A 26,813-nucleotide genomic window follows, 5' to 3' on the forward strand; every position below is an offset into this window, starting at 1 on the left:
CTCCTAAAAAGGGGCAGACTATAAAATTACAGATGGCAATTAGGGAAAAATACTGTGGCAGTGAAATGAACATGCTTCTGTAACATGAGACTCAAAAGAACAGTGAGAAGGTGCAGAGATTCCACGTGGAGGTGATGGAGCAGCGGTCCCTCAGAGAGTAATATTCTTGTTTTGTCAAATGCTTTGTGGTTGTGTTGGGAGGCTGAGAAGCCTGTAGGTGGCTTTTGTTAAACCTTATCGTCCTGATTTTTCTCCCTGCTGATGCCTCCCTCTGTATTTGTAAGATGAAGGAAACAATATAAAGGAATTGTTTTATTTTCCAATTAAATTCCCCATGTAATCATTTAAAGCATATTTTACACCTAACCATATTTTCTACTCTTGGATATGTTTACTGTGCAGATAGTTTTTCTGTGAGACTATTCTCAGTAATAGTTCTTTTTGATTTCTGGTAAATAAGGGTGTATGGTCTGCTGCTAAAGTGCTTAATTACTAGCATTCTCCTACTTAAGGGAACATAGATCGGTTTATATTCCAAGCCAGGTATTTCCATAGCTTTGACATAATACCTGCGATAGTTGTTAATGAATTGAGTCTAGTTACGAATTTTTTTCTTCCTCTTTTAAGTGGTTTTCATCATATGTTACAAGATAGAGATTAGGAATCACTTTTTCACTATGGATTAGACATGTGATAGTATTAAATATTAGGTCTGTAAGACATTTGATTAAGAGCATGTGAACTTTATATATTCTGTTTTTTCTTTATATCTTAAAATGCGAAAGCATGAAGGACATGTGAACTTTGCCTTTGGTAGAGAAGGTGTAAAGAACTTGTGTTGCGGGAGGCCAGATACAAAGAATGAAAAAAAATGTAGGGTCTTTTCCCTGAAATCTGCCTTAGTGCTTTTCTCATGATTTCTTTTTTAATTAAAAAAGAAACACCTATTAAACGAGAGGACTGAAGGACTAGTTGTTAAAAGTTTACAGACAAAGTGATTTTTTAGAAAAATATTTATTTATTTTTAGAGAGGGGGAAGGGAGAAAGAGGAGAGAAACATCAATGCGCGGTTGCCTCTCGTGCTCCCCCTACCAGGGACCTGGCCTGCAACCCTGGCTTGTGCCCTGACTGGGAATTGAACAGGTGACCCTTTGATTCGAAGGCCTTTGCTCAATCCACTGAGCTATACCAGCCAGAGTGACAAAGTGATTTTTTTAAGAAAAGATTTTATTCTTAAGAGAGGGGATGGGAGAGAGAAATATGCTCTGAGCAGGGACTGTGGCGTGTGTCCTGGCCAGGAATCGAACCCAGCAACCTTTCACTTTGCAGGATGATGTCCAGCCAACTGAGCTACACTGGTCAGGGCTATACACAAAATGATTTTGATGTAACATATTACTCACTTAGAAGGAAGTTATATTTATATTTCAAAGCAGCAGGCCATTTTCCCCAAAACATTCTTGCCTTTTATGGTGTATATAAAGTGAGTCTGAATTTATCAGCGAATTGAAAATATAAGTATGAAGATTAAGTTGACCTTTTAAAAGAGGGATTTGAAAATGGCAAAATGGGTCAGTTGGCCAAAAGGAAGAGTCACAGAATGATATAAAATTGGCTTTTAGCAGTACTTTAAAACATTAAAAATAAAAAAGGGAGGAAAAATTAATCACAGATGTAAAAAAAATTAAGATTGAAGAAAAGTTGTTTGTAAGATGTTGAAATTAAATGTCTTTTTGTAATGGCATAGGGGTCATTAAAAAGAGCTTTCCCACCTGTGAAAAATGCTTAATGAGGGCAATTGGCCAGATTAATGAATTCTTAGAGTTAGAAGAAAGTTGAGTAGGCAGATTTTAATGCATTCTTGTGTTTTTTAAACATTATTTGTAAAATAGACATTGGATAGCAGACTGTATGACATCTATTTAATGAAATGTTTGATGTCATTTAATGAGATATGCTAGAATATTAAAAACCTTTAAAGCTATAAAAGTTTTATATAAAGCTATTCTGATTTTTTTCTTGGTGTATGACTATGGCTATTAGATATTATTGTATAAACTACATAAAGTACCAATATAGTGGTTGTTAGAAGTTACTGAATGATCGGGGTGAATCTAGTAACTTTTGTTTTGGGCAGATAGCTTAGAATTAAGAGTAGCTGTCACAGAAGCTATTTACATAGGCAGTGTGTATTTATTGAGTGCCTATTAACTGCTAGGCCCTGGTATACAAAGATGAACAGAAAACTGTCATCCCTCTAGGACCTTCTTTTCTAAGAGGGAAGACAAAAGAAGAATGGGCAATTAAATAGAATGCAGTGAGTGCCCAAACAGGGAAATGCATGCAGTTAGTTTCTCACCAGAACATGTAACTAACTCAGCCTTTGGAAAGCTGCATGGGGTGGGAGCTGAACTGTGCTCTGAAGAGTTCAACTAGGGCAGGCCAGCAGAGGGAAGACATCCCTCTCTCCCGACAGAGGCGGCCACCTGATCTTAGGCTTGGTGGCATCAAAGGAGCCTGGTGTGCTCAGAGCAGTGGGTGAGGTCCTCCAATTATTCACTTCCTTTCTTTTGAATGACTCTCATCTCACAGATTATAATCTTCTAAAGGCAAAAATTATGCCTCTTACTTTTATATCCTCCATAGCTTCAGGGAAGATGGATTTTTCGTGTTTAATTAGTCAATACTTGCCATGAAAGCTAGAATCATGCCAGTAACAGAATGAATTGAATCAAGTTTAGTAATTTCTTTAATAGCATGTTGACTCTTTCAAATAAAAAATAGAAAATTATTACAAAAGTAATTTGTTATAAAAATTATGTAATAAATTTGTTTTATGATTTTATTTTAGTAATTTGTTATAAAATTATGTAATTTGTTTTATGATTTTATTTTAGTATGTGGATTGGACAAAAGTAGATTTACAGTTGTGCAACAGAGTTTATTCTTGTATTATTTGTTCATTATTTTCCATACAAACAACTGTTGACCTACTTTTGCCTACCCCTGTAATTTTCCTTACAGAATTTTGGAAGATATTTCTGGTTAATGATAGCAGAATAGTGACATCTCTGTTCTTTGTAAACTAACTAAAATAATAAGAATGAGAAACAGAAAAGAAACTCAATCTTGTTAACTAATAAAGCCTTGTAATCAGAATATATGCATTAATGCTGTTAAGTATAGTGAAAATTGAACCAGAGCAAGAGAAGATGCCTGGACAGGATGATTTTTTTCTCTGAAACTCAGGCAGGAGAGGGGTAGCTTTCTCCTAAGTAGGTGGATGACCCACCGTGGGGACAAAACCAACAACTTAATACTGGGAGTGGCTAAGTGGTATCTACATTGGACTCCCAGTATGGCAGGAGAGGTGGGGTTGAATCACAAACTATATAGTCGTAGCATTTTTGCAGCAAGTTTAGAGGAGAAATGGTCAGTAGACAGCCTTACAGATGCCGATCTTAGTGAACTGAAGAGAAACAAAGCCTTGCATTATCATGCCCTAAAATCTGTGTCATATGGGCCCCTGTGAGTTGGAGAGACTAGTCCAGCATTGAGTGAAACCTCAAGGGAAGAGTGTGTAAATAAGACAACAGAGAGAGATAAAACTGAACTGATGGAACCTGGGTACAAAATAAAAGAGAAAAATGTAGTCATAATAGAAATGAAGGTCACTTTCAAAGCAGCAGATACACACTATAGCTGGGAATATTGGAGGTAAGCTTGAGAAATTTAAGCAGTCCAAAATGGAAAAAGTAAAAATGATGATGAGAGATATGAAATACAGTAAATCTAGCTTACCAGTAATCAATACCCCTGAAGAAGTCAACAGAATAAATGAACCAGGAAAAAATTTTCAAAACACTGAGTTTCCCACAATAACAGAAGACTTGAAATTATAAATAGTTTCTAGTCCTTAAATATAAAGACTTATTGTTAGGTCAAAATGGGGAGGGGGAAATCAAGCCCCCTATAAAATATAGAGGCTGCCTCAGGCTTTTTCATTCTAGAAGACATGGAAAAAATATACAGAGTCAGTAGACCAAAAAAATACGATGAAAAATTTTATGTCCAAGCAAGCAGTGGTTTAAGTATATTATCAGTTGACATGTATTTCCAAACAGAAAAGCCATAGCTTGGATTCTGTAAATCAGCCTTGGGTGGAGAGATGAATTGAAAGGTAAATTAAAAGAATTAGTGATTAGGCCCTGGCTGGTGTGGCTCAGTGGATTGAGCGCCATCCTGAGAACCAAAGAGTCACCTGGATTCCCAGTTCCCAGTCAGAGCATGTGCTTGAGTTGCAGGCCTGGTCTCCAGTTGTGGGTGTACAAGAGGCAACCACACATTGATGTTTCTCCCTCTCTTTCTCCCTCCCTTCCCCTCTTTCTAAAAATAAATAAGTAAAATCTTTAAAAAAAAAAAAAGAATCAGTGCTTATCATTGAATAAATGTAAATGTAGAACCAGCATTAAAGTGTTATAAACTATGGCAATGTAGAAATGATATAAGGAAAGGAAAAAATACTGTTTGGGATGGGTAGTTTTAAAAAATGGAAATTTTTCTCATTGTTTGTAACATGAGATTAGTCATGACAATGCAAAGTATACCAATTTTCTTACCGTGCAGTAAAGAAGTGTTATCTAAAGGACACAGATTAAATCTTTCAAGAAAACAGCCTAAAAAATGAAATTTGTGATAAAAAGATAAAATTGAAAGCTAAAAGCAGTACAAAAAAAAGGTACTAACATTAAGATGAAATATTTGCCATGTAAATAAATATCAAAGTATAAATTGGTTAAACCCATTTATTAAAAGCAAATGACACTCGGAGCAAAAAAGTCAGCCAGCTAACAGATGGCATCTGAAAGGAGACCAGCAAATAATATTTTAGGCTTTGCATTCATACAATCTTTGTCACAACTATTCAGCTCTAGTGTTACCGCATGAAAGCAGCCATAGACAACATGTAAATGAATTAGCCAGGGTAGTGTTCCAGTAGAAATTTATTTACAAAAACAGTGGGCCAAACTTGTCTTGTAAGCAAGAGTTTTCTTACCTGTGATTTAAAACAGTGCCTTAGAAAACTTGAGAGTAAAAGGATGGGCAAGAACTTAACTGGCAATTTCAAATAAAATGGGAGTCTAAATATTTGTGTCAAACTAGGTTGAATTCAAGACAAAAATCATCACTTGAGTTGCATTTTCTAATGACAAAGGATGATAGTCTGGTGGTTATGAATCTCATATGTCAAATAATACAGCTTTCAAATTTATAAAACAAAAAATATAAGAAGAAATAGACATCCGATTATAGTAGGGGATTTGACTCATCTCTTTCAGCACTTTTATTTGTCTTATTTTGTTCCCTTTTATTTATACCGTTAACACTAATACAGATGTCTGCATTCCCTGCATCCCACTCTCCCTTCCTGCGGGCCATTGCCACACTGTTGTCTGTGTATATGAGTTATGCATATATGTTCTTTGGCTAATCCCTTTACCTTTCATCCAGTCCACTATCTACCCCCTGTCAAACCGTTCATACATCCATGCCTCTTGTTTATATTTTGTTCATCAGTTATTTTACTCATTAGATTCCATGTATAAGTGAGATCATATGATATTTGTCTTTCTCCAACTGGCTTATTTCACTTAGGATAATAATCTCCAGTTTCATCCATGCTGTTGTAAAAGGTAAGAGTTCCTTCTTTTTTAATGGCTGCGTAGTATTCCGGTGTGTGAATGTACAAATGCTTTTTTTTAATCCACTCATCTGTTGATGGGCACTTGGGCTGTTTCTAGATTGTGGCTGTTGTAAACATCTTTCCTAGCACTATCTTTCAGCTCTTGACAGAGCAAGCAGACAAACACGTAATAGCACAGTGGACGTTAATCCTCCGACATATGGTATAACAAACAACATACTCTGGAAACAATGAGTGCATTTTTTTTCAAGAATACCTAGTAGGCCCCTGATAATAATACCTGAGATATAAAGAAAATCTCATTCAAATCCAGAAAGCAGAAATATATGCAGATCATGCTCCTTGTTCTTACCTAGAACTAAAACAAAGCATAAAATTCTACCATCTGAAAAAATGAAATAACTCTTGTGTCAAAGGAAAAATTAAAATATCAAATTCAAATAAACTAGAAAATTTTGATAATCAAAATTCTGGGTACTCGTACCTATGGAATATGGCTAAAGCAGTACTCAGGAAAATTCATAAATTACTAAATAAGAAAAAACGAAAATGGAAGAAGTCAGCCCAAGAAGTTACAAAAGAAATAATAAATGGATAGAAAGCAGAAAGAATTATCAGATAAAAGCAGAAATTAATGAATTAGAAAGCATACATGGAGATACTAATAAATCCAAGAGATTTTGGTTTGTTTGTTTGTTTGTTTTAAAAGATACTGGCAAAAATATGAAAACTAAAGGGGGGTAATGGTAGGAGAGGGGGTGTGCAGGGTGGAGGGGAATGAAGAGGGGGAAATAGGACAACTGTAATGGCATAATCAATAAAATTACAAAAAAAATAAAGGTAAATACCATTTAAAAAAAGTGGAACAGAAAAAGCCCTACTGAACCTGCCATGAACAGAGGAAGAAAGCACAAATACCACGTATGTGGGTGAATGAATACACAGAATAGGAAAATAAATCACATATATTTAGGACATTAAATGTAAGAGCTTACTTTGCTAAATTGTATGCAGATAAAGTTGAAAACTGGATTCACTACAAAAAAGCACTACTGAGCCCTGGCAACTTGTAGGACCATTCTAAGGACCTTAGTAACCACAGTGCTTTGTAACTTGTTCAAGAACATAGGGAAAGAAAGATTTTCTAAATTATTTTTGAAATATTATATTGATACCCAATTCTGGCAGAGCCCACCAACTGGAAATGAGCCCAGTCTCAAAATACAAAAATCTTAAAAATTAGGAAGTATAGCCCAGCGGCACATTAGAAGAAGAACACATAGTGACCAAGTTGCCTCCGTCCCAGAACTTTAAGAGTTTAGGATCAGGAAATACTGAACACCATATTTTAAAAGAGAAAAATAATCATCTCCTCAGAAGGCAAAAAGTAATTTGATAGGATTAATCATTAATTTTGAGTGCTTTCTAAAGAACAACTCTTAGTAAAATAGCAATTAATACTTCTTAATGTAACAGGAAATACATTATGATAAAAGTCAGCAGTTTTTGTACCATTGACTTAAAGCAGTCTCATTTAAAGCTAGGAGTAAGAATGGTTGCTATTATTAACATTGTTCCAGTAGTTTTGGCCAATTCAAATGAAGGGGAAAAATGTGTAAAACTGAAAAGGGGAAAACCAATCAACAGGTACGATTGTATCCCCTGGAATATGTGCACGTAAAAAGTAAACACTGCCCTTCACATCCCTCCATGCCTGCCCTCAGACGTCTCTCTTGATTTATAAAATATTTATGTGGATATACGGGCTGCTTTTTTTTCCTAGTGGTAATCAAACTGATTCTGAAAATTACTTTTTTCTCTTATATCCAGTGTGTTTTTTTCCCCCCTGGAGTTATAGATTTACTTAAACTAATCCATGAAGGATTTATGTGTGCCAGGTGGATGAAAAGGCCAAAAAGTGTAAAAGTGAAACCGCATGGGTTTTGGAATAGATCCAGACCTTCAGAGCAGCCAGATCCAAAATTTTAGTCTCAGCTTTTTCTTGCACCCTAATAAGTGAATGGGGGAAGCTATTATTTTTGTTTTATGTTGATATGATTAGGTTTACTCAGTAATGAATGTGATTCTTATTTTTTAATTAATCTTTTATTGTTTATGCTATTATAGTTCCAATTTTTTCCCCTTTGCCCCTGCCCCCAAATGTGATTTTTATTAACCAAGATACTATTTTGGAGTTTTCGTTTTCCAATTAGAGTAAGTGAAATATTTCTCAAGAGTAATACAGATGCTCTATTTTGTATCACTGGCAGGTAGAGTGTAGTAACAATAAGAATTAACATGAATTATAATTTTCACTTGCTCAGTGCTCAGTATGTTCATGCTCTGCACCATTTGAACCTTGGAGCAGCCTGGCGACTACATGGCTACTGTCGTTATCCCACTTTTACAGATGAGAAAACTGGGGTTAAATGACTTGTTCAGGGTGACCAGATCCAGATTTGGGACTTGAGCAAACCTATCTCCTGACTCCTCCAGGTTAAATGACTTGTTCAGGGTGACCAGGTCCAGATTTGGGACTTGAGCAAACCTATCTCCTGACTCCTCCAGCATTGATGTATTTTGTCACACTCACTGGTATTAGGGGATTTCATAGTCAGTTTTGTAAAGGAGAGAGTACTCCTAGAGGTTTTCTGTAGGTGGTATCTCAGCTGTTGGATTAGACATGTGGGTGACTTTTGGAGTGTGGACAGAGTGTTAGGCCACATCAGCCTAACAGTCTCTATAGTCCTGAGTGGACAAGTGAGTTGATTCAATTTTTAAAAATATTTTATTTATCTTTAGAGGGAAAGGGAAGGAGAGAAGGAGGGAAATATCAATCTATGGTTGCCTCTTGTGTTTCTCCTGCTGGGAACTGGCCTGTAACCCAGGCATGTGCCCTGACTGGGAACCAAACCACGATCCTTTGGTTTGCAGGCCCGTGCTCAATCCACTGAGCTACACCAGCCAGGCTGATTCAGTTTCATTGTAGACTATGTGGTGTTATAATATGTAAATGCTACTGCTGGGACTTTTGTGTTTAGAGAGGTAATGAGTACTGTGTCATTTCTTCCATGTTCTTACTAAACCTTTAAAGACTCATGAATCATGATTATTAATGTATTTTAAAAACAGGGGTGTCCAACCTGCAGCCTACGGGCTATACATGTGGCTGGTGATGGCTATGAATGCGGCCCAACACAGAATTGTAAATTTACTTAAAACCATTTTTTTTGCTCATCAGTTTTCTTTAATGTTTGTGTTTTTACTATGTGGCCCAAGACAACTCTTCTTCCAGTGTGGCCCAGAGATGCCAAAAGGTCGGACCCCCCTGGTGGTGTAACTGGGGTTGTCCAGTGTTGCAGAGCCCCAACTGAATGGTGGGATTATGGTGGGGTGTGAGTCTGTGGGCTCAAGTTTATAGTTTGGGTGGGATAAGAGGGGGAAGATTAAAGGGAAAATTACTTTTTAAAAAGCAGCAGTTGGCTCTTTTTTGTATTTCATAGAAACATTTGTTACAAATTGCCAAATATTTGCCAACTTAACAAAAAATGTAGACTTTCTGAAGGGAGTTTGAGGTCCCTTGGCATTGTAAAGAGATTTGGGTTCTGAAAATAGGTATAGCCTGTCAGCGCCAGTAATGAAATGAAAAGACCTGCCACTTTATGTTTGTTTGGTGGAAGACCCCTACTTTTTTAAGGTATTTTCAGAACTTAACCAAAGGAGAAGTTATTTAGTTCAATTTGGAGGGGTAAGGTAACTTAATATTTTATGCCTCTTATTATTTGAATTCAATATTGGGGTGTTGGATTACAATAAAGAATCTATCCCATTAGAAGGGTGGTAGGTATCCTAGTATTTTACTTCCAAGGTGAGCAAGCTTTGCTTATTTCATTTTGTTAACTAGGCCTTTTGATATTTTTGTAGACAATCTGCGTCATCTTGATTCTGCAGCATTCCAAAGTGTGGTATCCTTGGGGTTCTCTTAACATTGCTATGGTGCAGAAGATTTAAAATCAGGTATGGCTGTGGGGCTAGAAGTCAGTCCCTCAGTGAAATTCTTAGCTTAATTCTGCCTTACACTCTCTGATTTATCATTTGGGTTTCTTTTTTGTGGTGGTCTTTTAGCTGATGTTCACAAGGAATAGAGTCACGTGATGTATGAAGGGAAACATATACACTTCTCTGAGGTTGACAATAAGCCCTTGTGCTCGTATAGCCCCAAACTGTGCAAGCAGCGGCGACTCAACGGCTACGCTTTCTGTATCAGACACGTTCTGGAGGACAAGACTGCCCCCTTCAAGCAATGTGAATATGTGGCCAAGTATAACAGCCAACGCTGCACCAACCCCATCCCCAAATCAGAGGATCGTAGGTAAGAGCTAATAATGGGATTCTATCTTTTAATTCAGTTAATAGGTTGGAGTTTTTCTTTCGACGTGGTGAATTGAAATGATGCTCTCTCGGGGTAATCTAAGAAAATTTTGAAAATGCTTCTAAGGATAAGAGATGGCAGTTTTTTTAAAAAGAAATGGAGTAGAAAATTTGGGGAATTATTTGAAAAGTATGTTTAAGTATTATATTTTTTATTGATTTAATAGCCATTTTTAAATTATTTAAAGAAATGTTTTCCCTCAAAGTTGTTGCTTGACATCTTGGCACTGATGTATTTAATTCGCAGCTTTATAAAGTGTTTCTGACTTGTCTACTTAGTTTTGTCATCTGCCTAAATGAGAAAAATTGTAGCAACTATACTTAGGTGTTGTAATTAGTGGTAATTTTGAAATTTTAAAATCTACTTGAAAGGTAGCAATGTCTTTATTGAAAAATAATTATTCAGAAGAATGCTATTTGAATCACTCAGATTTATTTTCTCTGAGACTTCTAAAGCAGTATTTGGCATTGTTTTACACTTTTGCCTTTTTTGGTTAAAAAGAGTTCCATATAGAGTAGGTTTACTATGAGTTAGAAACTATTTTCATAGTAATGGTAGGTTTTATCACTATAATTATGAATTTATGCTTTGCTGAATTTAAAAAAGTAAAATGAGGTATTTTTAAAGAAGTTGTATACTGCTGGTTCATCTCATGTTTGTAGGAAAATTCACACTGTATTTCGCATATAATCCCTTTTCACATCTCTTTGGTTAGTTCTCCAGAAACCATGTTGATCACTGTAAGCTATTACAGAGGGAAGCATGCTTATTAAATACTACAGTTTCAAATACTTGTTAGCTTTAGGTAGAAAATTGAACTTTTTACCTCTCAGAATATATATATATATATACAGATATATTGCTTATGTATAGGAAAAAGGGTGAACTTTTACTTCCACCTTAGACTGCATCATCCTTGTTCCTGTACATATGCAAATGTCACCTACAGGAAGTGGTTGGAAAGGAATCATGTATTTTATATATCACACTGAACAATTTTTACACTTTTAGGGTGAAATAAATAATTTGTGTGGATAGAGATCCCACAAATTAGTATGGTATAATGTGATTTGGGAATACTCTGTTAGAATTTCTAAAGAGCATTTAAGGCTTCAAATTACAATACCCGAAAGTCAGAAACAGCTGCATAGTGAGCCAAGGAATAAAACTTTAATCTCAGGTGAGAAAGGGACCACTGTATTAGGGTAAACATATCTGTCCAGTTGGTTTTAGCAGACTGAAAATGTTAACTTCTTACTCCTGCCCTTTTTAAATTTAAAGAATGGAAGAACTTGGATTAAATTTTTACTTAAAGCTCCATTATAAACACATCTCAATAATTTTGTTTTTAGTTTATCGCAGTTGGAATTGTCAGCCATGGATTTTTTTTTCAGTTCAGCTGAAGCAAGTATTAACTTATATCTAACAGCAGAAAGTAAAGTGAGAGTCACTCTGAATTTGTCCAAAATATTAATTTTATGAAGCATATATTTTCACTTATATATACCAAGTAATTTCCATTTTAGGACAAGATAAGGGAAAGGATTTTTATGTTGTTATGTCAAGAAAAGCTATACTTGATAAGTGCTAATATACATATTTTTTTTCAAAATTAGCCCCAAAACATATGAATGCAAATGGTATTAAAATATACATATATATATTTGGTATTAACATTTTTGTTTGTGTGATTGCTTGAAATACATTAAAGTAGACTTTAGCAGTAAGTAGTAGTCTTAATGTTACTTCAAGAAATTCAGGTTGAATTTATGTGATATGTCTTAACCTGTGGATAAATATTGATAATTGTAACTATGCTACATGACTTACTGTAGAAAAGATTAATATTCTTTAGTTTTTATTTTTATTTTAAAATTTTTACTTATTTTTAGAGAGAGGGGAAGGGAGGGAAGAAGAGAGGGAGTAAACTTAGACTGCGGTGATAGTTGCACAACCCTGTCAATATAATAAAAAATACTGAATTGTATATTTTAAATGGGTGAATTGCATGGGATATGAATTATATCTTAATTAAACTGTTTTTAAAAGTGAACATAAAGATAACAAGCAATTTCTCCATAAATATATACATACTACTAAAAATACACATAGTTATTTTTGGTTCACAGGCCTGTGTTCAATCCACTGAGCTACTAAAAATACAGTTATTTTATATAAAATAACCAACTTAATATAACCACTTATCTCTGAGAAACCAAGGTTACAGTAATGAGCCTTAGCTTAGAAAATGGACTTTACTTTTTAATTATACCAGTACTTCTACTGAATACAGCACTATTTTATTGTGTGGAATATCAGTGTGTCGTTGCCTCTTATGTAGCTCTCACTGGGGACCTGGCCCACATCCCAGGCTTGTGCACTGACCGGGGATCGAACCACCAACCCTTTGGTTCGAAGCCTTCACTCAATCCACTGAGCTACACCAGCCAGAGCTAAGATTAATATTCTTTTGAAAATTACTTTCATTATTGTTGATGCACTTACTCCTTGGACACTTACGAATTTGAGATGGTTTATGTATTGTTTTAGAAAAAAAAATTTCCAAGGACTTTTAATTGATAAAATTATCGGGTTGTTGGTCAGCTAGAAGAAGCTTCTTGATGGCTGGTGCCTAACTTCTCTGGTGTGTATTATAAATGCTAACTTACCGGATTCCAGCTTTTTGAAGTGGAATAGTGCTGTATTCAGTAGAAGTACTGGTATAATTAAAAAGTAAAGTCCAGTTTCTAAGCTAAGGCTCATTACTGTAACCTTGGTTTCTCAGAGATAAGTGGCTATATTAAGTTGGTTATTTTATATAAAATAACTGTGTTTTTAGTAGTATGTATATATGGAGAAATTTCTTGTTATCTGTATGTTTACTTTTAAAAACAGTTTAATTAAGATATAATTCATATCCCATACAATTCACCCATTTAAAATATACAATTCAGTATTTTTCATTATATTGACAGGGTTATACAACTATCACCGCAGTCTAAGTTTACAAGGTTTTCATCCCCCAAAAGAACCCATTAGCAGTTACTCCCCTGTCTGGTAACTGTTTTAGGCTAGAAGTTCGTATTTGCATACTTATACTAAGTGCTGCTTATGGCCAAGAAAGTGGCTCTAGTTCTTGTAGTAGACGATGTCCTGGCAGAGGCGGCTGGGTGTTGCGGTGCAGCCCTGCTGTGCCAGTGCTGCCGCGCGGCCACCGCGAGTGCACAGGGAGGCCAGGCGGCTGGGTGTGTGTCAGCCACTGCCGTGCCGCCTGGTGAAGCACACAGCAGTCTCGTTTGCTGGTTCCTGCTGCCTGCGTGTGAATAGGCAGGAAAGGCTCCGTTCCAAGTTAAAAAAAAAAAAAAAACACCTCATTTTTCTCCACTAAAAAAACTATCCTTTTGTGAATTTGAAAGTGTGTGGAAAACAGCAACAAAAACTTTTTACTGTTTATTGGTAAGCTTCTTAGAATGGGTGTCACTGGAGCCCTTTCTCTTGTGGGCTACAGCTTTATGAATCTGTTCTCTGTGTGTAGAACATACAGTGGGCACTTGACATTCCTAAGGGTGATGTCGTAAGGTCTTTATGAATCCCTAAGTACTTGAATGGCATTGGAACGTAAATATTTTTCCTCCATATGAGAATTTTAAGTGATTCTTGCAGAAGAACTTTGTTTGGTATGAATCCAGAGCAGCGAAGCAGTCTGAGAGGCAAGCGCTGGCCACTCACTATTTGAACGCCTGCTGTCTGACCGCTTCTGCACGTTTGGCTCACACACTTGCTTCCGCAGAACTGCCCGGACTCTGAGGATTGCTTCAGAGTGCGGAAGTTGCGTATGTGGAAATCATGAATGTCAAGAGTTACTCTAGTCATGCATTTTTAACATACTAGGATTCACATATCACAAAATGTTGTTTCATATTCTACTTTCCTGAATATGTGTCATGAACATTTTCCCATGTATGTTTGTGTCTTTAAAGGTACTGCAACAGCCACTTGCAGGTACTTGGCTTTATCCCGAAAAAAGAGAGGAAGAAAAAGAATGATCCTATAGATGAGGTAAAGGTCAGGCACCAGATGGATACCATGGCCTTCAGCCTGACAGTGCCCACATTGGCCTTGAAGGTGCCCAATGGACTGGATGGAATGTCCCTCTCTCCACCGGGGGCAAGAGTCCCTCTCCACTACCTGGAAACTGAGTTGGAAGACCCGTTTGCTTTCAACGAGGAAGATGATGACCTGAAGAAAGGGGCAACTGTGAGAAAGAAGTTGCAGAGCAAGCTGGCCCAGAATCGGCAGCGCCAGAGAGAGACAGAGATTTTAAAAGTCCGACAAGAGCACTTTAGTCCCCCTCCTGCACCTTCACAGCAGCAGCCTCCACAGCCGCACTCCCACCTGTCACCTTTGTCCACTTCTGTAAAACCTCCAGCGCCACCGCAGGGTTTAGTCTGCAAGTCACCTCAGCCTCAGAACACCAGCCTACCACTGCAGGGAGTGGCCCCCACCACACACACTATAGCACAAGCGAGGCAGTTGTCTCACAAGAGGCCTCTGCCCCTCCTGCCATCAAGTAGGGCTCCTGTTGCGGACCCACCCAGGACTGACCGGGTCCTTATGAAAGCCACAGCCTTCTCTCCACACTTCTCTTGTATAAGTCGACTGCAGAGACTGGTGAAACTGTGCACCCAAAAACATCAGTTGGACACTGATCTGTTTCCCCACCTAGGTGAGTTGTCTGTTTTACCATGTCATATGTGTGTAATAAAACAAAATGTGCCCTTTCATCCAAGACTTCCTTTTCTTGTTTAAAAAATATATATTTATTAATTTGAGAGAGAGAGGAAGGGAGGGGGAGAGAGAGACACACACACATTGATGTGAGAGAGAAACATTGATTAGTTGCTTCCCATACACGTCCCACCAGGGATCAAACCTGCAGCCTTTTGGAAGGGATATCATCCTGTACACTGGAGGGTTGGGGGTTCGATTTGTGGTCAGGGCACATACTGAGGTTGCAGGTTCACTCCCCAGTTGGGGCACGAATGGGAGGCAGCCAGTCAGTGTTTCTCTCTCTCCCCTCTGCCCCTAAAACCAATAAGCATATTTAAAATAAATAAATATATAAAGCAGATAAATGAGGGACATTGATATATCTGTTGCTTGAGTATATAGATAGATGTTTGCCTGTTAGGTATGAGCATAGGTGAAGTAGGAATGGACATATGCTACCGAGCTGTTCACGTTGTCTATCACAGGGGGATGGAACTGACAGGGTATGTTTTTTAAGGAGATGGGAGTGGTACCTCTTATATAGCTTTTATATTTTTTCACCTATTACTAGACCATGTATGACTTGTTAATTAATAAACACCCCAAACCTTATTAATGCTTATTTGTTAATACCTTGGTATATTTTTTCAGGTGTGTAAAATTGGGGTCCTGCTATCCATAGTTTTGTAACCTGTTTTAAAATATTTGGTAATGTATTATGAATTAGTACAAACATAATTTGTGACAGCTGAGTACCTTTTCTAATTTGAGTCATTTCCAGTTTATATCATTATCAAGTGTTGTAGCTATATAGCCCTCAGTTTAACTACTTGAAGTAAAATAACTACTGTCATATCTTTAATTTTCCCTTTAAATAGATTCCTAGAAGCAGAATTGCTGATTCCAAGCTTTTGCATTTTTTTAAAAAGGATTTTAATATGTGTTGCCAAATTTTCTTTCAGAATTATTTTGTCAGTTTAACCTTTGGAAGCGTATGAGAATGAAAGCTTCTCTACATCTTTATAGTCGTGTATATTAGATGTTATTATTGTCATTATTACTATCTCACCTTTGCAAATTTAATAGAAATTTTGCTTTAATATGTATACTTCAGATCAGCATTTCTTGAATTTTTTTGGCCTTAGAATCCTTTTATTTACATTCTTAAAAGTTACAGAGTACACCAAAGAGCTTTGTGGATATGTGTTACATCTATTGATATTTACTGAATTGGAAGTTAAAACCGAGAAATGTTTAAAATAATAATTCATTTAAAAATAAAAACAAACTCACCACATGTTAACATGTTCTTTTTACAAAAAATAATTGTTTTCCAAAACAGTTATGTGAAGAGCAGCATTGTTTTTACATTGTTTTGAAAATTGTAATATCTGATTTACTGAAAAATAGCTAGATTCTCATATTTGCTTTTGTGTTCAATTGGTCATATCATGTGGTTTTGGTTACCAGATGAAAATATGGCCTTAGACGTTTGTACTTGGCAAAGGAACACTTTAATTGCTTTTTTCCCCCCTAAATAATTGTGGATATTCTTATCTGACTCTACACCAAAATTTGACAAGTGGTAGTTTCTTTTATTTTTTACTTAAATTTTTAATTGAATCTGTTGAGGTGACATTGGTTAACAAAATTATATAGGTTTCAGGTACATAATTTACAACACATCATTTGTACACTGTATTGAGTGTTTACCGCCCTAAGTTGAGTCTCCTTCCTTCACCATTTACCTCCTTTTCCCGCTTCTACCTTCCCTCCTCCCCCATTGCCTCTGTCAGTCATCATACCCGTTGTCTGTCCGTGAATCTATTTTTTTCTTTGCTTAATCCCTTTACTTTTCTCACCCAGCTTCCAACCCCCTCCTCTCTGACAAATGTCAGTCTTTTGTTCTCTGTATTTATGAGTCTGTCTCCACTTTGTTATTTTAGTTTGTTCATCATATTCCACATAATATAGTGGAATCATATAGTACTTGTCTTTCCCCAACTGGCTTATTGCACTTAGCAAAATACTCTCCAGGTCCATCCATGCTGTCACAAAAGGTAAGATTTTTCTTTCCTTTTTAATGGCTGAGTAGTATTCCAGTGCATAGATGTACCACCACTTTTTTTTTATCCACCCATCTATTGATGGACAGTTGGCTGCTTCTAAATATGGGCTGTTGTAAATAATGCTGCTGGGAATTTAGGGGTGTATATATTCTTTTGAATTCGTGTTTCAGGTTTCTTTGGGTATATTCCCAGAAGAATTCCTAATTACTTGGTTATAAGACAGTTCTGTTTTCAATTTTTTGAGGTGTCTTCATACTGCTTTCCACAGTGGCTGCCCCAGTCTGCATTCGCACTAACAATGCCCTTGGGTTCCCTTTTTCCACATCCTTGCCAGCACTTGTTTGTTGATTTATTGATAGCCATTCTGACAGGCGTGTGGTGATACCTCGTTGTGGTTTTAATTTGCATTACTCTGATGATTAGTGACATTGAGCATCTTTTTATATGTCTATTGGCCATCTGTATATCCTCTTTGAAGAAGTGTCTACTCATGTCTTTTGCCCATTTTTTACTTGGATTATTTGAGTTTTTGGCATTGAGTTTTATGAGGGTTTTTTGGCATTGAGTTTTATGAGTAACTTACAAATTTTGGAAGTTAACTCATTATTACTTGTATCAGTGAATATGTTCTCCCGTTCAATGTGTTGTCTTTTCATTTTGTTGATGGTTTCCTTTGCTGTGCAGAAGGTTTTTAGTTTATAGTCCTATTTGTATATTTTTTTCTTTTATTTCCCTTGCTTGTGACAATATATCAGAAAAATTTTGTTATGAGACATGTTTGAGACTTTACTGCCTATATATTCTTCGAGGATTTTTATGTTTTTGAGTCTAATATTTATCTTTAATTCATTTTAAGTTTATTCTTGTTTATGGTTTAAGAAGGTGATCTAGTTTCAATTTTTGCATGTATGTGTCTGATTTTTCCCAATACCACTTTAAAAAAAAATTATTTATCTTTAGAAAGGAAAGGAAGGAGAGAGGGAGAGAAATAACAATGTATGGTTGCTTCTCGTGCATCCCCTGCTGGGAACTGGCTCCTGCTGGGAACTGGCCTGCAACCCAGGCATGTGCCCTGACTGGGAATTGAACTGCTATCTTTGGGTTTGGAGGCCCGTGCTCAATCCACTGAGCTACACCAGCCAGGTCCCAGCACCACTTTTTTTTTTTTTTTTCTTTTCTTAGAGATTTTATTTATCTTTAGAGGGGAAGGGAAGGATAGAGGGAGAGAAACATCAATGTATGGTTGCCACCTGTGTGTCCCCTGCTGGGAACTTGCCCGCAACCCAGGCACGTGCCCTGACTGGGAATCGAACCCCGATTGTCTGGTTTGCAGGCTTGCACTCAGTCCACTGAGCTACACCATCCAGGGCCCAATACCACTTTTTGAATAGACTGTCTTTATCCCATTGTATGTTTTTGACTCCTTTGTCAAATATTAATTGACTATAAAGACGTGCGGTTATTTCTGGGTTCTATTCTGTTCCATGATTTATTTATTTATTTATATGTCTGTTTTTATGCCAGTACCATGCTGTTTTGATTACTGTGGCTTTGTAACATACTTTGATATCAGGCAGCCCGATTCCTCCAACTTTGTTCTTCTTTCTCAAGATTGCTGTGTCTGTTCAGGGTCTTTTGTGGTTCTATATAAATATTGGAATATTTGGTCCAGTTGGTATCTTGATAGGAATTGCTTTGAATCTACAGATTGCTTTGGGTGGTATGGACATTTTAATGATGTTAATTTTTCCTGTCCACAAACATAGTATATGCTTCTGACAAGTGGTAGTTTCTTTAAAGAATGGTTAGAGTATGGAATCTGCAAACATATTTAGGAATTTTACATGTTATGTTAAGATCCATCGATTTACCCTGTACTTTGAGTAGATCTTTTACCCATTCGAGATTTTGTAACATCGTGTGTTGATCATTTGGAAAATATTGATTTACCTAGTTATATAGATGTTCCAAATGTTGACATATTTCATTATATAAAAGTTTACGATTATGTTCATTAATATTATTACCAATCTCATCAGAAAAGTTTCTTAGGAAATTGTCATAATTTCAGTGAAGAATTCAAATGTTAAAAATTGAGCTTGCAGGTAAAAATTTGAATTTTATATGACAACAGATACTCTCCATTGTTTTTCTTGAAGTGGTGGTTTCACTGTCTTCACTTTAGAAAAAATTGACTGCCAGATATTTAAGTCTTAATAACTATAGGTTGTCCATCACTCTGCTACATAAAAATGGTGTTGAATGATAAAAAAACAAAAGCAAATTTAGATCACAATTAAAACATTCATGCAAATACTTTTCCTCAAGACAACCATCATACTTTGTTGTATGCAACTGAGGTGCTTTATATATGCTTCACATTTAGTCACACAGAATATTGTGAAAACATATACTCAATCAGGACTTAATAAATGATCTTTTAATATACAAGTGCTTTATCAAGGACGTTCTTTTTTTATTTTAATTGTTGTTTAAGTACAGTTTTCTTTTACTCCCATCCCAGCCCACCCACTCAGCCCTCCCCCACTCCCTCCCATTTCCACCCCCCTAGTTTTTGTCCATGTGTCTTTTATACTTGTTCCTGTAAACCCTTCCCCTTTTTTCCTGAAATTCCCTCCCTCACCCCTCTGGACACTTGTCAACCTGTTCTCTATTTCAGTGTCTTTGGTTACATTTAGTTTGCTTGTTTGGCTTGTTGTTTAGGTTCCTGTTAAAGGTGAGATCATATGGTATTTGTCTTTCACCACCTGGCTTATTTCACTTAGCATAATGCTTTCCAGTTCCATCCATGCTGTTGCAAAGGGTAGGAGCTTCTTCTTCCTTAATGCTGCATAAAATTCCATTGTGTAAATGTACCACAGTTTTTTGATCCATTCATTTGATGGGCACCTAGGTTGCTTCCAGTACTTGGCTATTGTAAATTGTGCTGCTATGAACATTGGGGTGTATAGGTTCTTTTGGATTGGTGTTTCAAGGTTCTTAGGGTATCTCAAGGACATTCTTAAAACTGTTGTTATTTGACTGCAAGTTCTGGTGTGAAGCTTACCGGGACCACTAGTACAGGTGGTACTGCCTTGATTCATGCTACGGCGCCTGCAGTTGACATGTCATGGTGCTTTCTAGCATCTCTGCAGGTGTCAGCAGTGGAAAAGGGACCCCAGGGACTCTGTGGACTGTACTTGGAGTGAGAACTGCTATTTGGGATCTATTTGGGATTAATAATCTAATTTTGAATATTCATATTTTCTTCAGACATTTGTATTATTTATTTTGCCTTTTCAATTTTTCGTTTTAAATTATGTGTTTCTCTTTTTTATTGGTTAGGAAGAACTTTTTATACATCATGTTTGTTATTCTTTTCCCTCTCATTTGTTGTTTACATTTAAATATCTATTATAATAATTTTGGAGTTTTAGAAGTTATAATTTTTAATATATTCTCTTTTTTAAGGATTTCTTCTTTTTAAATCAGTTTTTCCCCCCATCTTTGAACTCTCTTCCTCCCAAGAGTATTTGACCTATACATTCTTTTAATCCTTTTATTATTTATATTTTAATCATCTATTTGGAACTCATTAGGTATTAGTTTTGAGGCAGAGATCTACCCCCCCCATGTTTGCTTTTTATTATATCACCTATATTATCTACTAAATTTTTATTTAGTAGATAAAATAAAAGCTTTTTACTTCTGGTTGCTGATAAATTTTTAGCTTTTTGAATGTTCATTTTGAACAGAAAAAGCCTTGTCTTTTTTTTTTTTTTTTTAACTCAAACATACTAGGGGCCCACGTTTTCAAAACAAAAGATTATTTTGGAGAAACCACAAATCGTAATGCACCGTATGACTGCGGCATTGTCTGCATTCGTGTCCACAAAAAATACTTAAAGAGAAATGGAGTCTTGTAATTGGCTTTTGCACTCCTGTCTGGGCTGGTTATCTCAGTTAGTTACATTAAAACTGGTGATAGGAAGCCCAGATCAAAGGTTTGCTTTATTGGACAATGAATTTTACAGTAGGAGAAACACTTCCATTTTAGTTCTTAATGATTTAGATCATGACTTTTTCAGAGAAAGTATAGGTATCTTAGTAGAAATTATGACTTCTACGAATAACTCATGTTCTCGTTTTTTTAAGGTGTCTAAGTGCTACTTTGTGTTTGAAAGACCTCACTTTTCAACATCCTGAAGCTGATGCTGTTGTGATCACTTTTTTTTTTACCTGTTTTAAACAACAAATTACTAATTATTGTAGTTGAGGGACAGTAACTTTTTTTCTTTATCTTTTTTATTGTTGTTTGAATACAATTGTCTCCATTTTCCCAACACCACTTTCCCATGCCCGATCCACCCTCCATCCTTCCTCACTTGGGTGTTGTCCATGGGTCCTTTATACATGTTCCTTTATGACCTTTTCCTTCTTCCCCCACTCTCCCACTCCCCCACCCCTGTTACTCCTCCCCCCTTCTGATTACTGTCAGTTTGTTCTTTATTCCAATGTCTCCTTTTACTTTTTAAGTAACTTACTTTTTAAGGTGACCTGACATTTGGATACTCACCTTGGTACTAGATGTGAGGTTTCTTTCTGCCACTGACCATGTGTTAATTTTAAGCATTTTTAATTTGAACTTTTTCTTTATATCCATATTTGGCACATGTAAAGTCATTTACGTTATGGAGAAGTCCTTTCTTATAAGGTTTTATTTATTTATCTTTAGAGGGGGAGGGAAGGAGAGAGGGAGAGAAAAATCAATGTGTGGTTGCCTCTTATGTGTCCCCTGCTGGGAACTGGCCTGCAACCCAGGCATGTGCCCTGACTGGGAATCAAACCAAGACTGTGATCCCTTGGTTTGCAGGCCCGCGCTCAATCCACTGAGCTACATCAGCCAGGGCTTGTAGAAGTCCTTTTTAATATAACTTTGTCTATATGAGTTTTTTGTATCTCAAAAAGGCAGCTTAGAATGCTGTGTATCAAGCTAATTCAGGTTTCAAAGTGGTATGAGTATATTAGAGTAATGCAGTTCCACACGCTGCTGTGTTTTAGGCTCTGCAGTATCAGTGTTTATCAAGATTTCTTCTAGATATGACACTTTTAAGCAAGCGAAATCTTTCTGTTGGAAGCGAACAATTATTCAGTCATTAAAAATAATATTCAGAACCAGTATAAAGGACACATGGACAATAACAAGGAGGGGTGGAAACGGGAGGGAGGTGGGCAGGATTGCGGGGACTGGGATGGGGGGAAAAGGCAGAAAACTGCACTTGAACAACAATTAAAATTAAAAATAAATTTAAAAAATAATAGCATTTAACAAAATAAATAAAACATTGTTCGTACTATATTTTACTACTTTTCCCTATGAATTTGCTTTTCAAAATGGAACACAACATCGGGCAGTTATTGCTTAAAAGAATTAAAAGAAACCCCAAGCCACATTAGAAATAGGATGTAACCATTCTGCCTCTCCCTCTGCCTATAGTGGGCAAGAGCCAGGGAATGGCCCTGCCTAGTGGCTGGAGTCCCTTCCTCCAGAGGTGCTGGGAAAAGGGGGTTGGGGCGGCTTTGTCTTTGACAGTTTATTCTAGGGCCCTTCTTAGTTGAAGTACAGAGTGACTCCACCGGTGCCTTTAGACTTTTTTCTTGCCTGAACTTCTTTTATCGCCATCTGGAATATGTTTTATGGTTTTATGACATTTTAGTGTATGATGTTTTGATACTTAAGACAGCCTACCTTTTTTTTTTTTTTTTTGATTTGTGAACTTTCTTTGCTTGTGTTGTTTCTCTTCAGTTTGTGAGGTGTCTGATAAAAGAAGTTCTTCCTTCCACAAACCATTTGCAGCAGCATGGGTGGACCTAGGTGGTATTTTGCTAAATGAAATAAGCCAGACAAAGACAAAAACCATATGATTTCCCTTATATGTGGACTCTAAAAAAGAACAAACAAAATTGAAACAGATTCGCAGACACAGAGAACAGACTGATGGTAGCCAGAGGGGAGGGTGGCGGGGGGACTGGCTGAGGGATTAAGAAATACAAATTGATAGTTACAGAATAGTCACGGGGATGTAAGGTACAGCATAGGGGATATAGTCGGTAATATTTGTAATAATTATGTATGGTACCGGATGGGTACTGGAAACATTGAGAGAAAAAATTTGTAAAGTATATGAGGGGGGACTCCCCCCACAAAAATCAGAATTATCTTCTGGAGGGTGAAACCCTTGTATTGGGTTGGCTAGAAAGTCCTTCTAGTTGTTTCCATAAAATAAGACACATTTTTCATTTTCACCAATAACTTTATTGATTTGGATATTTTAAGTATGCCACCTATCTTTTGCATTGGTATACCGTTTGAATATTCTTAATTAATGTCTCAGTTTCATCACTGTCAACTTCAACTTCTCTACCCAACCTTGGAGCATCGTCTAGCGAGAAATCTCAAGCATGAAACTTTGCAAACCACTTTTGACACATTTGATCAGTTTCAGCACTTTGTTCATACACTGCACAAATATTTTTTGTGTGTTTCAGTTGAGTTTTTACCTTTTTTGAAATAGTAAAGCATAATATGGCAAAAATGTTGCATATTCCATCTTCAGTATTAAAATGGCTACACAAAAATTCACCAGTTTTTATTTTTTTTAATGCCCACTGATATGACAGCTGTCACAATACATTCTAACAGAATTGTTTTTAATGAAGTTAAAGAGAACTAAGCACTACTAGAGCCATGTTAGGGAGGAAACAGAGTGAACTTTTTGGCTAGCCCAAGAGTACAAGCCTCCCCCACCAGCTGAGTGTGGGGGGGGGGACACTTGCCATCTGTGTCAGTGTGCCAGCTGATGTTGGTGTGAGAGGCTTTATTCGACTTCAGGGAATTTTCTTATGAAAACCCTTTCAAAGCATTTGTCCATTTCATGATGGGTGATTTATAAGTTTACCTGCCCACACCACCCTGAGTGTTCAGCAGTTTTTGACCCAAAATGGCGTGACTCCCATGTCCCACCCTCCCTAATCACCTGACACACCCCAAGCGACATTATTTTTGTTTGTTTCCCTGGATGAAAAGAGCAAAGGGAAATGTTTTGCTGTTGTAGAAGAGGTGAAACAAGAATGGTAGAAACACTAAAAGGCATCAAAATCAATGAGTTCAAAAACATTTCAGCAGTGCAAAAAGTGTCTCAGTAGGTGTATTGCATGAAATGGAGAGTACTTTGAAGGTGACTGAAACTTAAACGTGTAAGAATAAATACACAGTTTTTTATAAATAAATTTTGGGTCTCTGTGGGCCCCCCCCATACGATTATCTAACCTCTATGCTGTATACCTGAAGCTAGTACAAAATAATATTGAATGTAAACTGTAGTTGAAAAATAAAATTAAAGAAACAACCGAAACAGAAGTTCATCCTTGGCCTATAAGCTTTTTATTACATCGTTATTTTGGACCCAAGTGCATGTCATCATGACTGTTAATATCTTTGTCAGGCAGGGATGAAACTCATCAAGAGGCATTTATTCATATTATGATAGTACTTACTATAGGTGTTGGGCCACATATTTCAGGTCGCTTTTTCTTTAATGTTAAAAGTGAATTTTTTTCTTACTTGCAATACTCTCTCATCCGTGCCAGGGCTGGACTGGTCTGAAGAGAGCGGAGAGGAACCGGAGGACTCAGAGGAGGCCTCGCCATACCAGGTTGCATGGTCCATCCGAGAGACCCTCAGACATGAAAGACACACGTGAGTCCTTGTTTTTATTCTTAAGTTAACACTGTAGTACATTGATCTTCCCTATCTGTGCAATTTTTGAAAAACTGGATCCAAATTTATTGGATCCAATATTATTGTAAAGGAGATCAAGTAGACTCTACTTGGAAAGAAATGTACTATATTGTTTGGGGAAAGTTACTCTTAGGTTTTCTTGGCTAATTTGTTTCTGAACCTTGCCATTTATCACTGAAGGAAATAATTGGAATAGACTTTTGAATTGAAAGGGACCTTATGATTACCTGAACCCATTTCCTCATTTTACAGAAGAGGAAATCAGGGCCTGGATAAGGCAGGTTAAGGAACTTGCTGTGGTCCCAAGGCTACTTGGAAGTCCCACTCTCTTGACTTCTCCGTATCTTTTTTGGCCAAATCCCCATAGTTGCCATAAGTAGTGTTCTTTTACTTCACCTGTATCTTCTGTAAGATTGATCTGTTCTTAAATTTGTGTGTGTGTGTGTGTGTGTGTGTGTGTGTGGTGAGAAGACTTTATTTTTTTCAGGGAACCGTTGAAATAAGTGAACATGTGTAGACAAGAAAGGATTTAAAATAAATAGCTCAGTGCCATCAAAGATTACGTTTAAATGAACTCCAATTACATATTCTTAAATATTTTAATGTGCTAAATATTTCTAACATGCTAACATGTTTTTCAAGATAATCTCATAAAGGTTCTTGGCGTCTGTCTGCCGTAATAGAAAGCTGTCAGAAAGCCAGCTTTCCTCCCCACCCCGGGGACTTAGAGTCATAGGAATGCACTTGGTGCAGTATGACCATGCTGAGATGCATCCTTACTGGCCAGTTATTTTTTTAAAGAGTATTGTACTTTATCAACTAATTCTTTTTTAAAAGATTTTATTTATTTATTTTTAGAGAGAGGGGAAGGAAGGGAGGGAGAGAAACATCAGTGTGTGGTTGCCTCTCATGCGCCCCCTACTGGGGACCCAGCTCACAACCTAGTCATGTGCACTGTCTAGGAACCGAACTGAGCCACACCAACCAGGGCTTTAAAGAGTTTTGAATAGATGATCAGTAAGACAGAGAGACCAGTTATCTGTATCATGTCAACTTGTAGAATTTTGCAGTGTCATTCTGTGAACATGCATATAAACTTAAAAATGCTTTGTTAGAACATCCCAAGGTAGATTAGGCTTACAGAACTGATTCACTAGACATTAATGTGTAAACCAGAATGTCAGTGTACAGTAAGACATACAGCTTACAGTGAGATAGTTTACAGTGAGACATATAATCATTAGTACAGGTGCTCACTAACTTACATGGGAAGCAAAATGTAATCAGAAGCTTACTTGGGCATGGAATTTTAGAGCAAAGAGAGTTAGATTTATTAATGGCTAGTGTCATTAACTTATAATAGCCTGATGCAGTCCTTTCCACACCTGGGATTTGTCTCCCACTTAGTTGTCCTTGCCCTCCCTCCTAGACAGTATGGCAGAATGCTGTATATTCTTCGCTCTGATGTTACATTTTAAGGTTTATTTTTTTATTTTCATTCAAGAGGAGAGAGAAAGAGAAGGGCATGTGCACGCACGCGCGCGCGCACACACACACACACACACAGAGGAATCAAACCAGTGACCTTTTGGTTTACAGGACCATGCTCCAACCAATTGAGCCACACCCATATGAGCCAGGGCTTGATGTTCTATTTTATATGTTGTTCAAGACTGTTTCATTATCATTAGCATATCCTTTCCTTCAGATAGAAGTACAATTGAGTGTAAGCTTGTTTATAGACCCTATCAAGCGTGCTTCTAAAAGTTGATAATTTATATTCACTTACTTGACTTGGGAAAATTTGGGTAAATTTTACAAATTGCTGTAAATGAGGTAACATAAATAAATGCTCAGCACAGTACCTGGTACATGGGAACGATTGATAAATGATAGTTATGATTCCTATTTTAATTCTCGAGGTGACCTAAACATTAGGAGCTCTTCATTAGGAGCATTCTATACCCGTGTCTGCCTTTTGTTCTTGCAGAGTTTTCAGAATATTTCTTTTGTTGTTTTAGACTGTGACCATCCTTA

At 36.8% G+C, this 26,813-nt stretch overlaps 1 protein-coding gene across 1 annotated transcript in view; it reads left to right on the forward strand.

Moving 5' to 3' along the window:
* Positions 1 to 26,813, forward strand: part of INO80D (INO80 complex subunit D) — a 69,481-nt gene that overhangs the window by 7,185 nt on the left and 35,483 nt on the right. The window contains exons 2-5 of the mRNA XM_053656823.1: positions 9,629 to 9,721; positions 9,830 to 10,076; positions 14,117 to 14,862; positions 24,626 to 24,734. Of these exons, the coding sequence (XP_053512798.1) occupies positions 9,859 to 10,076; positions 14,117 to 14,862; positions 24,626 to 24,734 (1,073 nt within the window). The 5' untranslated portion in view covers positions 9,629 to 9,721; positions 9,830 to 9,858. The remainder of the gene's footprint in view (positions 1 to 9,628; positions 9,722 to 9,829; positions 10,077 to 14,116; positions 14,863 to 24,625; positions 24,735 to 26,813) is intronic.

Source organism: Artibeus jamaicensis, unplaced genomic scaffold (assembly GCF_021234435.1).
Source record: "Artibeus jamaicensis isolate MK-2021 breed Jamaican fruit bat unplaced genomic scaffold, CSHL_Jam_final contig_1015, whole genome shotgun sequence".
Lineage (NCBI taxonomy): Eukaryota > Metazoa > Chordata > Mammalia > Chiroptera > Phyllostomidae > Artibeus > Artibeus jamaicensis.